Source organism: Geotrypetes seraphini, chromosome 8 (assembly GCF_902459505.1).
Source record: "Geotrypetes seraphini chromosome 8, aGeoSer1.1, whole genome shotgun sequence".
Classification (NCBI taxonomy): Eukaryota; Metazoa; Chordata; class Amphibia; order Gymnophiona; family Dermophiidae; genus Geotrypetes; species Geotrypetes seraphini.
In genome coordinates, this window is record NC_047091.1 from 159,825,992 (window position 1) to 159,841,847 (window position 15,856).

Consider the following 15,856-nt stretch of genomic DNA (forward strand, 5'->3'; position numbering starts at 1 on the left):
CCCAAATGTATTATATAATCAGAACAACGCAAAGTTGCTGAAGTGTATGTATATTTTTAGTCCATAAGGTTTAACACACTGCAGTAAAGGAAAGTGAGGGGGTGGAGGGAAGGAATTCCCAGGACATCTTTCCAAAGAGCTCTGATTTGGAACTCCGTTGGAACACCTTTCACACAATAAACCTACTGTCGACTTCATCAGTACAGCTCTGCACATGATCATTAAAGATATTAACAAGGATTGCAACCATGAAAAAAGTTACTTTCTAGATTCTGCTTCCTGCAATTATCAATTCAATATAACGAATTTTTCCTTCACTTGGCTGGCAGTGCCAAGGTCAGTAGTCAAGACTGACTGGAAGTGCAGATTGAAGAGGCCAGATGTTTAGGGGACTCACAGGAGCCTGATTAGGTTTACCAGATTGTACATTAGTAAAATCTGGACCCCTTAGACTTCCCCCAGGCCCGCCCAGCCCCACCCTGTTACATCCCAGCCCTGCCCTCAATCCCGCTCTAGACCCCCCCCCCTGCCTGCTCTCGTCGGGCAGGAGGACATCCGCGCATGATTTCGAGGAAGCTTTTCAAAACCCAGACAAAGTGCCGGGTTTTGAAAAGCCATCCGGACCCCCAAACATGTCCTCGAAAAGGAGGACATGTCTGGTAACCCTAAGCCTGATCTATAAAGGAATGTAAAGACCTATTTAACTGCAGCAATAAGACTCCTATAGGTTAGATAGGCGCACTTACCATAGAGCTAGCATAAGTGTGGACTGGATTTTGCTTCCATCGGGGATGGTGGTTTTGATGGACTGTTGGTATCGCCCTGCCTGACGCTGTATCTTCTTATCTGCTCTTCTAAAATAGACTTCTACAATGATTCCCAGTAGCATATACTTTCTCGTGAACAAACTGATACCTGCTTCAAAAGTGTAAATGTGTGTATGTATACATTACGGTACTCCCCCCGATATTCGCGGGGGATCCGTCCCAGGAACCCCCGCGAATCTTGAAAAACCGCGAATACGGTTTTTAGTGGGGGGAGACAGGAGAGGGCAGCTGGAGAGGCAGGAGAGGGCAGCCGGAGCGCCGGCGAATGAAGGTAATCACTCGCGGTATGCTCCGACCGCCTCTTCCTGCACTAAAGTCGGGCCTCACCCATCAGGAGCTGCTTTGACACGCTGATGGGTGAGGCCGACTTTAGTGCAGGGTGAGGCGGTCGGAGCATACCGCGAGTGATTTCCTTCACTCGCCGGTGCGCCGGCTGCTCTCTCCTGCCCGGTCATTCGAGGTCGGAAAATACCTCGAATGACTAGGACCACGAATCGCCGACCTCTAATGACCAAGGGAGTACTGTACATGCATATTTTATTAATTACCCCTAGATGCTATATACCGTATACACTCAAATGTAAACTTTTTTCCCACCAAAACATGGGAAATAGGTTGACTCGAATATACACCGAACTCACGTCAGTGTTGCAAGGTTATTTTGGGAGTGAGTGGCCTAGTGGTCAGAGCGGCTGCCTCAGCACCCTGAGGTTGTGAGTTCGGTGCCAGCCTGCTCCTTGTGACCCTGGGCAAGTCACTTAATCATCCCATTGCTCCAGGTACCACAGTTTCCAAGTTTATTATAAGATTTGATTAATCGCTTACTCCAGATTCTAAGCGATGTACAGCTAAAAATTACAAAGTTAGGGTAAACATACATAACTAATAAAAATTAATATTAAACATGTTAAAATATCATAAAAGTACATAACATAACTAAACATAAGCAATAAGCCTATTAACATATCTAATCAATGAAAGGTGAAGTTGTGGGAAGAAATACAGTTCAATATAAAAGAAACACTGAAGGTAAAATAACATTGGGAATAGGGGAAGAGATTTAATATAAAATATAAAAATGAAAAAATTCAATTAATCACTAAAAGCGTCTTTAAAAAGGAATCCCTTAAGTTTGCTCTTAAATTTGTCTATAATTCAGTGAGTCTGCAGGAAAAGATAGGGAAAAATTACTATTCAGTGTATTGTAACAGCTTTGGGTGAATCTCTTCATGAAAAGGCAGTAAATAAACGTAGCAACCCCTGTGGGAACTCGCGTCAGCCATTTTGAGTAAGTTTCAAGTTTAATAAAAATTTGATTTGATCGCAAAAATCGTAATTCAATGCGATGTACAAATAAGGATACATTTGGGGTAAAAAATAGAAAAACACATTAATCAAACCAGACGGTTACAACAACTTTAGACCAACCAACCACATAAGGTAAAAAAAATCATAAATAAAGGGTTAAATACAATTCATAAGCAAATAAAAAGGGCGAGGTGATGAAACAATAGGATGGGGGAAAGGATACCTGCTCAGTTTTCACCTATAATAATAATAATAACTTTATTCTTCTATACCGCCATAGTCGAAAGACTTCTAGGCGGTTCACATTCGAAGAAGGCTGGACAATCCAGTGAGTTACAGGATGCCAGAAGTGAGGGTTACATAAGAAATAGGTAAAGGACAGCAAATTACCATATTTTCACTTATATAACGCGCATGCGTGTATAACACGCATACGCGTATAGCGTGCGGGTCCAAAGCATGTCTGTAAAAAATTTTTTATATGGCACGCATACGCGTATACCGCGCATGCTGCTATAACCTCCTCTCACTCCCGCTTACTCTTCTGGCCTGCGAACCAGCCTCCTCCCCCCCCCGCTCGCGTCACCCCCCCTCCCCCGCGATCTTACAACCCCCCCAGCACTGCAAAACATCTCTTACCCGATTGGGCACCGGCACCAGCACCAATGCACAGGACGTGCCAGTGCCAGTGCCCGAAGATCCTCCCTCATTGTGCTGGGCTGGGCTGGGCTGTGCGGTGCAGGGAGATCCTCCTCCTTCCCTGTGCCGGGCTGGACTGGGCTTTGAGCATTTGCGCATGCTCAAAGCCTTCTGGTCTCGCTCTCTCCAAGAATCTCGGAGAGAGCGAGATCAGAAGGCTTTGAGCATGCGCAAATGCTCAAAGCCCAGTCCAGCCCGGCACAGGGAAGAAGGAGGATCTCCCTGCACCGCACAGCCCAGCACAACGAGGGAGGATCTTCGGGCACTGGCACTGGCACGTCCTGTGCATTGGTGCTGGTGCCGGTGCCCAATCGGGTAAGAGATGTTTTGCGGTACTGAGGGGGTTGTAGGATCGCGGGGGAGGGAGGGTGATGCGAGAGGGGGGGAGGATGCCGGTTCGCAGGGGGGATGCCGGATCGGAATGAAAAAAAAAAGTTGTAAAACGCGCTCACACCTATAACGCGCACGGTTATGCACGGTTTGTAAAAATCGTGTATAACGCACGCGTTATATGCGTGAAAATACGGTACATCAAGGTTGGTAGAGGGAAAATATATCATTGTCAGTGGAGAGGCTTCTGTTTAGGAGATGAATTTGTCAAACAGAAAGGTTTTAATTGATTTTCGGAATGCATAATGTAGTTTATGATCAACTTTGCAAGCAACGTTATGCCACTGTCATGGGAGCATTGGGCCACATCTAAAAGGGGCTGGACAAAATTACTCTGAGGTACCTTCTAAGTCTTACTCAGCACAAATACCCTCCAGAGATTTTTGTCACTTAAATTCATCTTCGTCTTTTCCAAAGCATTAAGCAGGTAGGTTCTACTGAGCTCGGTTTCAGGGAGAACCCCCTCCTTCAGGAACCCCTGTAATGTGAATGTGTGTCAAGAATCTTGTATTTGAAAACATCGCCACTTAGCACTTACCTATCGGCATTACTAGTAGTAGTGAGACTGAACGGGGCAAGAGCTTAGAAGGATCACTTTTGCTTTGGCTCACCACTGGACCAGCAGGGCTTAAAGTGGGCCCAGGGAGAGCTGATGGGTCTGAGAGAGGAAAGACTCAAACATACACCGAGACCCCCATTTTTGAGCCTTTTTTTTTTTACCCAAAAATCTAGGCTTGGATTCGAGTATATACAGTAAGTCACTCAAATTTGAGTGCAGAGCCCAGATGTGTGCATAAATTAATTCATCAAATGGGTGTTAATACCAATTATTGATGTTATATGGCACTTAAGTGGAGCCAATTTTAGATTTATGCAGTGTAGGGTTACCAGACGTCTGGAAAAGCCTAGACGTGTCCTCTTTTTAGAGCCCAGACGAGCTTTTCAAAGCCCAGCATTTGTCCGGGTTTTGGAAAGCCACGACGAGCTCCGCCCGCGTATGGCGGGCCTCTGAGCATGCGCGGATGATGTCACAAACATCCGCGCACGCTGCAGGCCCCCCTAGACGTGACCGGAACTCGTCACGGAAGAGAGGAGGCTTGCTGGAGGTGGAACGGGGCGGGGTTATTACATTACATTACATTAGGGATTTCTATTCCGCCATTACTTTGCGGTTCAAGGCGGCTTACAAAAGATTTATAAACGGGGGTCACAATGGGAGAATAATAGATTTACTAGAGTGGTAAAGAGTAGATCTTTTGATATTTCTCTGGTTAAGATTAAGGCAGCTTACGAAAGATTTATAAAAGGGGGTTATGTGTCCGGGGTTTTCCTGCTCAATACGAGCATTTTGCTGAAACATAGACGTCCGGGTAGCGGGTGTAAATCCTTTTGATCTGTTCAGCCGTAGACGTGCGTGTTCCTTCTGAAACGAGGAATGCACGTTTTTAAAGAGAAGGGAATGGGATCCGATATACTACCGTTCTGTGGTTTCAATCAAAGCGGTTTACGTATTCTGCCCCGCAGTGGCGTTTTAGTAAAAATGGCGTCACTTGCTTCCTTTTCCATTGCAGGGCGGTATTATACGCAGCTACTTCCTCTGTTTCTAATGGGCTCACAATCTAAGCTTTGTACCTGGGGTAGGGGGTTCATAGACAACGGCGCGAAAGACAAAAGGGCGCGCCGACAATTGAGCGCAGCGCGGAGGTGCGCGCCGCACAAAATTACAGTTTTTAGGTGCTCTGACGGGGGTTTTTGTTGGGGAACACCCCCAGTTTACTTAATAGACATCGCACCGGTGTTATGGGGGGTTTGGGGGGTTGTAACCCTCCACATTTTACTGTAAACTGAACTTTTTCCCTAAAAACAGGGAAAAAGTTCAGTTTTCAGTAAAATGTGGGGGGTTACAACCCCCCACAACGCGGCATGATGTCCATTAAGTAAAGTGGGGGTTCCCCCCCACGCCCCCCCCGTCGGAGCCCTAAAAACAGTAATTTAGAGTGGCGCGCACCTCCGCGCTGCGCTCAATTGTCTGGGCGCGCCTTTGTTGCGGCGCGCTTTTGACCTGACACCGGGGTAGGGTTACCAGACGGCCGGATTTCCTTTTGAGGACATGTCCTGGGGTTTCGGATGGCTTTTCAAAACCCGTCACTTTTGTCCGGGTTTTGAAAAGCCTCCTCAAATCGCGTCGGATTTCCTCCCTGACTGACAAGAGCAAGCAGTGGGGAGCAGGGATGGGTGGAACTTGGCGGGTCTAGGGGGGATCCGGATTTTCCGACTGGGGCAATGCCCAGAGTTTTGTTTTGGTAGATCGGCCCTAGCCCCATCCAAAACACACAAAGGCCACGCCCTCTTACCAGATGCATGTTTGCCTGTTTTAGAGCTGCGTATCCTGGCTTTTTAAAACAAGGATTTAGACACGAATGCAATCAACACGTTCAAATACCAGTTTGTGACCGTCCAAAATGCGAACTAAGCCCCTAAATGAAACTTCATACACAGGTTGCATGTTAGCCAATGAAGAAGTACAGAGGCAATAATTCATTCAGAGCAGTTAAGCACGAGAAGACCTCTCTTCAGCCTCTCATGTGTCTGCATCCCTTCTAGGTACTGGGCTTATCACAAGGGAGTGTGAGTGACATGTTGTCTAGACCTAAACCGTGGAGTAAGTTAACCCAGAAGGGCCGTGAGCCTTTCATCCGGATGCAGTTATGGCTTACAGATCAGCTTGGGCAAGTCATCAGTCAACAGCCAATCTCATCCCAAGGTAAGTTGACTGAAGTTCTCTGTAAAATACTGCACATGTTACTGCTACTCCCAGCGTACCCTCTTTAAGAACAGGCCAGAATTAACCCTGGGATCTTGCTACTCTTTGGGATTACACGCAGTGTTTGGGGACTGCGCGTCCAAATTGCACGCCAGGATGTACACCAGGTTATCAGTTGGTGTCGGTGGCGTAGCAAGGAGGGTGCGGACCACCCAGGGTGCCAATTTGGTGGGGGCGCTGGCGCCTCTTCTCTTTCCACTCTCCATAGCGAAAGGATGGGATGGGTCAGGTTTTTGAAGAGCAACCCCTTGTTGCTGTCTCTTCAAATTTTTGCCGGCAGCAAGCAGGTTGTCCTATGCGCTGCTCGCGCCGGCCTCGTCCCTCGCTCTGACATCGCTTCCTGTTCACTGGGCCAGGAAGTGATGTCAGAAGGAAGGCTCAGCTGGTGCCCACAGCGGATATTCCAACCTGTGGCTGGCAAAGAAGTGAAGAGGTATGGGGGGGGGAGGGGTGCGGCTCTGTCAGGGAAGTGGGGAAGAGCAGGGGAGGCATGGTGATGGGTGGTGGGAAGGAGCACATCGGGGGCACACAGGGCAGCAATGCCAGGCACCTCCATCCCAGGCACCAACTTCCCCCGCAATGCCACTTCCTTCCAAGCTAAGTTTTCAAGTTTTTATTGATATTTGATGAATCGCTTATTCAATTTATTAAGCGATGTACAACTTTCTAAACAAACAAGGTTGTAGAAACCCATCAAAATAACATCATACTTACAAGTATAAAACAAACATAAGTCAGGGAGGAAAGGAGGGAAAAGTTACAATTCTTTCTTAGAAGGAATAAACGAAAAAGGGGAAAAACGAAAGGGGGTAAGGAGTTAATGACCTAAAGCATTTTATCGTATGTCTAAAATTTAAATGTTGAAAGCGTCTTTAAAAAGATAGGTTTTTAAGGATTTTTTAAAGGAAGTAAGATCCTTTTCTTCTCTAATATATTGAGGTAACGAGTTCCACAGTTGAGGAGCCCATTACCGAAAACATATCGTGTCTTCTAGTGCAGTGTTTTTCAACCTTTTTACACCTATGGACCGGCAGAAATAAAAGAATTGTTCTGTGGACCGGCATCGATCTGTGGACCGGCAGTTGAAGAACACGGGGCTAAGTCGTGGGCCAGACCCCGCCCATCTCTACCCAATCTCCACCCCAGACCCCGCCCACATAATAGTACTAATTGCACCTTGCATGTCCCGTGCCTCATCTGGAAGCCTTCCCTCTGATGTTGCAATGTCAGAGAGAAGGCTTCCAGATCAGGCGTAGGATGCCCGTAGGAGCCACTGCCCGTGGCTTTGTGCACTGAATCAGTTAGGAAGAGGGAGCTGGCTAGAAGATAACGCCGCATCGATTGCACCGTGGACCGGCGGTTGAAGAACACTGTTTTGGTCATGATGCACGTGCTGGCCCTGTGGACCGGCAGGAAATTTCTGTGGACCGGTACTGGTTCATGGACCGGTGGTTGAAGAACACTGTTCTAGTGCCTACAATTTTCAGTGCAAGGTTTTCCCAGCACCTTACGGTTCATTGCTATTTACTGAATCCAGCCCTAAATGCACACTAGGCCTTAATGCCTTTTAGTAAAAGGTCTCCTGAGTCTTTGACAAAAAACAAAAGTCAGTGTGACCTTCCCTTGAAACGGCGTGCAAATATTTACCTAAATTATCTGTTTTAAAAACACTGCTCTTAGGAGCCCAGCTTTAGAAAATTACTATAGAACCCCAAGGTATGTCCACTGATATAATTAACCCGAAAGGCTGCAATTAACTACACTATGTTTTATAAAATATTCAAGGAGGTTCTTGAACAGAAGATGAAATCAGCCTCCTCTTATTTTCAAGTGATGCCGAAGCAAGCATCTTCGCTGTAGTACAAGCCAGCCCCTGCCACCTATTAAATAACCTTTGCACTGCTCTCCCAAAGGTCGCTGTGACACCCATGGCCTTTTAATTAATATGTTATACAGGCTGTGTGAGGTTTCCTTCAACATTTATTTAGTCAAAAAATAAAAAGGTGAAATAGTCAAAACTGTTTGGCACACTGCCAGGAATCCGGTCTTAACCACTTGCCCTACTGGAAAGCGCTAAATCTGTTTTGATCCACCTGTTCCCTCCTCCTTTTGGCTTGCAGTAGAGAATGATACAGGGACAAATTTTTCCCCATCCCCGCGGGAACCCATTTTCCCGTCCTGGAGAGTTATTTTTCTGTCCCTGCCCCATTCCTGCAAGCTCCGTCTTCATCTGCACAAGCCTCAAACATTTTAAAATCATAAGTAGCAACATTTTAGATTGTGATGTCATAATGCCTCATTCCACCAATGCCTAAGCTCCATCCTCATCTGCTCAAGCCTCAAACACTTTAAAATCATAAGTAGCAACATTCTAGATTGTGATGTCATAATGCCTCATTCCACCAATGCCTAAGCTCCGTCCTCATCTGCTCAAGCCTCAAACCCTTAAAATCATAAGTAGCAATGTTCTAGAACTCAGATTGTGATGTCATAATGCCTCATTTCACCAATGCCTAACTCCATTTTCATCTGCACAAGCCTTAAACACTTTAAAATCATAAGTGTTCTAGGCTTGTGTGGTTAAGGCAGAGCTTACAGGAATGAGGCAGGGACAGTGACAAAACTCATGGGGATGGGGCGGGAAAATTGAGTTCCTCCGGGGACAGGGGAAAATTTGTTCCCGTGTCATTCTCTAGCTTGCAGCTCAAGGGGACCAGACTGATATTTAGCACCATAAACCTTCATTTGCTTCTACAAAGGAAATTCACATCCTGTTTTATACTCTTCCCCTCCCCAAACCCAACACTTCTGATTTATTCATTGCTATGACAGTCAGGCTCCCATGATGAAAGCAAGATTGGTTGTAGCAGCCTCTGATGCTCAAAAGGGTTCTCAGGGGGCTTCAGCCAATCATGGTAGCACCCACCGAGAACCCTATGCAAATACATTGCGAGGAGCTCATTAGTATTAAAATGAGTTCTCCTTGTACTGCACAGAAGGGAACACCCACCTCTTACCATGCAGACTTTTCTGGCAGGTCTGGAGCTGCTGGGAGCTGTTTGTGTGTGAGTGTGTGTCCTATGCGTATGGTCGAACGCAGCACAAACACGCGCAACGGCTGCGTCCACATCACGTGTGAAAAATTTTTTTTTTTAAACCCCCACCAAAACTAAACGAGAACTCCAGCAGTCAGGAACTGTATAGGGCCTGGGCACAAGAGCTATGCCTAATGATTAGCTCTTTTGCGCAGGCGCCAGGCAGAGCTCCTCCCCCTTTCAGCAGAATACTCAGCACAAATAGTGTGCATATGACTCTCATGCTGTTTGTGCTGAGCATAGCCTGGCATGTCAGAATCACTCCCAACCCAATGTTTTCTACTGGGTTGTTGGAGCTTTGTGCATCCCGCCCTCAGCTAGGGACCATGCTCTATACCAGTTAGAGAATGACACAGTGACAAAATTCGTCACCATTCCCGTCCCCGCGGATAACCGCGGGAAATAATCCCATGTCATTTTCTAGTATTTATTTCAACCTCGGTCCTTCTACACCAGCATTCTTCAAAGCAAAGCTTGCAGGTCAGTGGTTGTGGCCATTCATACTCTGATTCTTATGTGAGCCAAGGATAATGAAGCCATTGTGACATCACTGATGTGATTGGCTCTTAGGCACTGGTGGAATGAGGCATTATGACATCACAATATCTGCTCTGGATACCAGAGACTGTCATTCTCAACCTCAGTTCTTCTACACCAGCATTCTTCAAAGCAAAGCTTGCGGGTCAGTGGTTGTGGCCATTCATACTCTGATTCTTCCCTCTCTCCTTAAAGAATGACATGAAGATGGTTTTCCGCGGTTATCTGCGGGGATGGGAACGGTGATGAATTTTGTCACCGTGTCATTTTCTAACAGTGTCTCTCAAACTTTTTTAGCCTTTTAGCTCTGGCACACTAAACGGAGCAAATGGTTTTTACGGCACATTGTAACTTGAAAAATAAAATTGCAAAACCAACCAAAAATTAAATTTGAGAGTTATTCTTTAAGCTATGGGCTCCTTTTACTAAGGTGCGCTAACGTTTTTAGCACGTGCTAACCACACGCTAAATGAAAAATACTAACGCAGCTCTATGGAGGCGTTAGCATTTAGCGCGTGTGATATTGTAGCGTGTGCTAAAACCGCTAGCGCACCTTAGTAAAAAGAGCCCTATGTGTGGGTAATTGTAACAAAGGTGAAACGAAAGTAGATAGAATAGAATTGCTGATCAACACGACGGAGGTGCTTGTTTTTGACTGCAAATTGACTCAAAACGCGGCTCGATAATCGACAAGCAAACACGCATTTCATCGTTCGCCATCTGCGGTCGTTCTCTTTTTTTTCGATTTAATTTCTGTCGGAGCTGAAAATCCCAGTTCGCAAAAATCAGAACACCCAAACGGTAACAAAGCCTCGATTGCTTTGTTGCTCAAGTTGGGATCGCTACTGCATCAAAAATAAAAATAAAATGACTTGCCGGCAGTTTTCAAGGACCAACCATGTCAAAGAATGATGCTTGTCTAGGTGGTTGTGTCCTTACGCACACAGACGCTCAAAACATTGACACACTCTTGTGTACGCAACGTACATGCCATCTATTCTCGTGTATACTTATGAAGGGAACTTTAAAAAAAACAAAGTAAAATTCTGGAATCTCTTCGGGGCACACAGTTTGAGAGACACTACTCCAGGGGTCTCAAAGTCCCTCCTTGAGGGCCGCAATCCAGTCGGGTTTTCAGGATTTCCCAAATGAACATGCATTAAAAGCAGTGCATGCACATAGATCTTGTGCATATTCATTGTGGAAATCCTGAAAACCCAAATGGATTGCAGCCCTCAAGGAGGGACTTTGAGACCCCTGCACTAATCTATACTTTAGGGCCGTGGTCCTCAATCTTTCTTCTGTTGCGATATTGATGGAAAATATTCACCCGTGTGATGCACTAAACACCACAGTTTTCAGCTGAACAAAGGAAAAAAAACCCTTTATATGATTTAATTTTTGCTAGCAACATTTTAAGGGAATACAGATGCAATGGTGGTGACTGCCAGGATGAAAGAGAGGGGTAAGCTGCAGTACTTTGATTTGAGGCAAATGACAGAAATAAGGAGGACCTGTTAACGGAGCTTTCAAGTACTCGACTTTCTGGTTCTCAGCTTCCCCCAACCTATAGCATACTTGGTTGTTAAGAAAAGCACAAGCATGCTTTCTGTCATACTTTCAGTGACACGCCTCCCAGCTGTTGGTGACACACTGGTTGAGAACCACTGCTCTAGAGTTTCCTCATCATCTTGAATCTGACCACTAGATGTCACCCTTAAGCAATAAACTCATTTCCCTCAGCTTTGGGGCCTGTGATGTGAGCGTTTCCTCTTCTGCATCCCCAGCTCCAGTTGTTCTCTATGGACACCAGCCTACATTGTAGTCTTGTGAGCTGTGCTGCTTGTTTGTAGCCTCTTAACTACTTGGATTTTTTTTTACTTTTATGTTTTTATATTTAAGACCACCAAGGACCCTAGAACAGTGGTTCCCAACCCTGTCCTGGAGGACCACCAGGCCAATCGGGTTTTCAGGCTAGCCCTAATGAATATGCATGAGAGAGATTTGCAAATAATGGAAGTGAGAGGCATGCAAATCTGCTCCATGCATATTCATTAGGGCTAGCCTGAAAACCCGATTGGCCTGGTGGTCCTCCAGGACAGGGTTGGGAACCACTGCCTTAGAAGACCCCTGAGGAAGGCATTTTTATTTTGCTGAAACGCGGCCCGTGTTGGGTCATTTTTATTGTATACATTATTTGGTTTCTATCCTGTGGGTCACTTGTGACTATATACACCCTTTGTGAATTGTTTATAAGATTATTGGGGTTTTTTTAAAGTTATTTGGACGTTTATTAAACTGCGAACTGGTACATCCGATCTTTTGTTCCACTATCTTTTTGTTGTTTTGTTCTCCATGGACAAGCAGGATAGACAACAGCCAGACATATGGGTGACATCACAGCTGACGGCGCCGAGCAGCCCTTGTCAAATAGCTCAGTTTAACCTTTAGAAAGGTTTCTGAGCATGCATAGTAGGTTCCCATTTGAACGTTCCATCCCTGTCAGTGATATGATTTTCAGTGAAAAAAAGATTCTTTTGTTGACTAGAATTCTTGAAAATAAAAAAAACTTTCATTTATTCAGAAAACAGCTTTTCGTACTGAACAGGTTTTGGAATTCATCTCTTCAGTTGGTCTCTCAATCTGTCAGGCCCAGAGTTGGCTGCATTTCTTTGTGAAATTCTGAAGTTGGATCCTGTTAAGATGAAAGATAGTAATAAATACATAATAACATGTAGTTCAATAATAATATGCTTTATTTCTGTGGGTTTTCATTTGAAAAAAAAAAATTTTTAGGCTTAAAAAAAAAAATTCTAGCAATTATTTTTCATTCATTCCATGTTGTTATGCATATGAATTTGGATTTTCCGCATGTAAAAAGTCTACGGATATAAATGAAACAAACAAATGGACATCCCAAATTATTACTGTACTGATGTCCCTGCACCTTCCCCAGGAGAATCTCTACCATGGGTTAACCCTTTAATAAGCTTCCAGCACTCTGAAACTATAGTAAGCCTATTCAGTCTGTTCTATTTCCATCATGTCTCAAAACCATAGCAAAATTTAAACCAGTGCATTTTTATAAATTCAGAGCTAGTGATGGGTGTCAAAAATATATAGATTTTTAAGTTATGTAGTATATCATCGAACATCAATGAATAACAAGAAAAATGTTGTGTTTGTGCTGCATAGGTGAAACAGGGAGTCCTATGGAGACACAGTCCTCCCCCTCTCCACCCCCAAGCCCCTCGGAGCAGAAGATCCCACCAGAGCCCTTAAGTTTAGCCCTAGAAAGCAGCAAAGAAAATCAACAGCCGGAGAGCAGATCCACATTGGTAATGGGTGGGAAGACGTGCGCTGGCGGCCAAGTGCCCGTGGGCATTCAAGAGATAGTGGCCATGTCACCCGAGCTGGACACCTATTCGATCACCAAAAAGGTTAAGGAAGTTCTCACAGATAATAACTTAGGTATGGAAAGAGAATTCATTTTTGCCCACCCTCATCCACTTCCACTATTTTATTAGCAAAATAGACAAAAAAATATATATCTGTAAGATGGTTCCAGTGATTTATTTTTTTTTTTCTTTTCTTTCATGTACAGTAGACTCTGTTAACCGGAACTCAAGCAACTGGCAAAAAAAAAACCCCACCCCCCTTCCCCCACCAAGACCACCGTCGCTGCTACCCTCCACTCCAAACCCTCCCCCCAAGGCCACCGTCGCTGCTACCCTCCACTCCAAATTTCCTTGAGGCCACTGGCGCTGCTACCCTCCAATCCAAATCCCCCCTCCCCAAGGTCACCGGTGCTGCTATCCTCCGCTGCAAACTGTCCCCCAGGCCACCGGTGCTGCTCTCCTTGCTTCGCGCCTAAGATGATTGGTGCTGCTGTCCACCTCCTTCCCCTACTGACCCTATGCATGCCGGTGCTGAAAGAGCCTGATGCTGATTTTCTTCACTGGGCCACTGCGGGACTTGAGCATCTGCGCCATGCTCAAGCCCTTCCAGCTCCCGCCCTCTCTGAGATTCTCAGTTTATATTCGAGTATATATGGTAGGTAGGCCTATTTTTAATAGTAACTCTCAAGCAACCAGAAGTTACATTAATCCAACATCTACCATGAGTGCCGGTTAAGTGAGAGTCTACTGTAATTTCCTATAACTTTAAATATGGCATACTTTGTTTGTGGTACTGGTTCCTTGCATGTGAAAAAGGGCATTTTATTAGTCTTTAGTCTTTTTCTCTTCTAAGCAGTCTATGCCTTTTCTTCCATCTCAGGCAGCTCAGCAGATTCTTAACTGCCCAAGGGCTAGAAAGGCACCTTCTCTGAGGTGCATCCTCTGTGCCACTCACTAGCCCAGAGAGGCCACCACATTAGCTATAACTGTCTACCTTCCTTGCCCAGGCCTGAGTGCTGTATCTAGATGGCAAGTTCAGGTCTGAACATCCCTAATGGACAGAGGCTCAAAGCCAGATCCTCAATTCCACAGTACTATGACCTGAATCACAAAGCTGGTCCAAAGAATATTTCTTTGTATGTGATATCAAGCAAATTATCTGATAAAGTATGATTATAAATAACACTGAGATTCTTTTTTGCCTTGTTTCTGTGTAATGTGTTTTCAGCTTTTAATTAATTTGGAATGCCGCATACAAATAATTAACCTATAACTTTTATTGCCAAGGTCAGAGATTGTTTGGCGAGAGCATTTTGGGTCTGACTCAGGGTTCAGTGTCAGATCTCCTCTCTCGGCCCAAGCCCTGGCACAAACTGAGCCTGAAGGGAAGGGAACCATTCGTGCGCATGCAGTTGTGGCTCAATGACCCACGGAACGTGGAAAAGCTCAGAGACATGAAGAAAATGGAAAAAAAAGGTGAGCTTAAGACATATGGCGCATTCCTCCGTAGCCAGATAGCAAAGACTGCCCCTGAATTCTATTCAGGACGCCCCAAACTTAGATTCCCAAATGAATTAACTAGTTAGGTGTTGACAATTAATTATTGGGGATAAGTGAGGTGAATTGGCATCAATTCGGATTTGCATGTTTATCTGCCCTAGTCATTATTCCTTAACATCTGTGCCTAAGTTTCATAGTGTGCAGCTCAAAAGTGGGTGTGGCCATGGGAGGGGCATGGGCAGGATTATTGCCTGGAATGAAGTGCAGTGTTATGGAATACAGTCAAACCTTGGTTTGCGAGCATAATTTGTTCCAGAAGCATGCTCGTAATCCAAAGCACTCGTATGTCAAAGCGGATTTCCCCATAGGAAATAATGGAAACTCAGACAATTCGTTCCACAATCCAAAAACTTTAATGCAAAATACAGTAAAACCTTGGTTTACGAGCATAATTTGTTCCGAAAACATGCTCGTAATCCAAAACATTTGTATATCAAAGCAAATTTCCTCTTAAGAAATAATGGAAATTCAGACGATTCATTCCACAGCCCAAAATCTTTAATGCAAAATACTATACATACTTGTATTAGAAGACCTTGCTCATTTAGAACAGTCACTACACTCCTGCAGCGTCAGAGAGAGAAGAACCATCGGCTCAGTAACATAGAAACAGACGGCAGATAAGGGCCACGGCCCATCTAGTCTGCCCACCTCAATGGCCCACCCTCTACCTTTCTCTGTGAATAGATCCCACGTGTCTATCCCATTTGACCTTAAAATCAGGCAGTTGTGATGTGTGTATACTATATGTACTTGTACTGCAAGACATTGCTTATATATCAAGTTAAAATTTAATAAAATGTTTTGCTTGTCTTGCAAAACACTTGCAAACCAAATTACTTGCAATCCAAGGTTTTACTGTACTTGGATTTGGGTACCCAGCTGCCATCAGTTGGGCTCAAGGATTTATACCAATTTTCAGCAGGTGCAGGAATCCGCTTTAAGTAGTGTTCTATAAAACGCAGCAAACAAAAGAAACCTCAGTGCTCCACTTGAAAGATAGAGGAACCACAAAACAGCAGCAGAAACGGAGTTGATGAGCTTGGAGAGTCCAAGTATGTTCTGACAAACACGTCTGTCAACAAAGATGATGCAGGCTGCAAATCGGTCTGTGTGAATATAACAAGCTGCAATGGTGGATGTTGATAATAATCCAGTGTTTATTTGAAAGATAATGAAAGCCGTCCCCAAATTTGTGCAATAATAATATATGCTACT

General features: G+C 44.8%; 1 protein-coding gene across 9 annotated transcripts in view; it reads left to right on the forward strand.

The window, feature by feature from the left end:
* The window catches only part of CUX2 (cut like homeobox 2), a 552,659-nt gene that overhangs the window by 526,903 nt on the left and 9,900 nt on the right, over positions 1–15,856 (forward strand). For 8 of the 9 annotated variants that reach the window (XM_033955397.1, XM_033955392.1, XM_033955400.1 and 5 more), the window contains 3 exons: positions 5,829–5,988; positions 12,876–13,151; positions 14,366–14,554. In XM_033955397.1, the coding sequence (XP_033811288.1) occupies positions 5,829–5,988; positions 12,876–13,151; positions 14,366–14,554 (625 nt within the window). The remainder of the gene's footprint in view (positions 1–5,828; positions 5,989–12,875; positions 13,152–14,365; positions 14,555–15,856) is intronic. The other variant, XM_033955398.1, reaches the window with a different exon arrangement.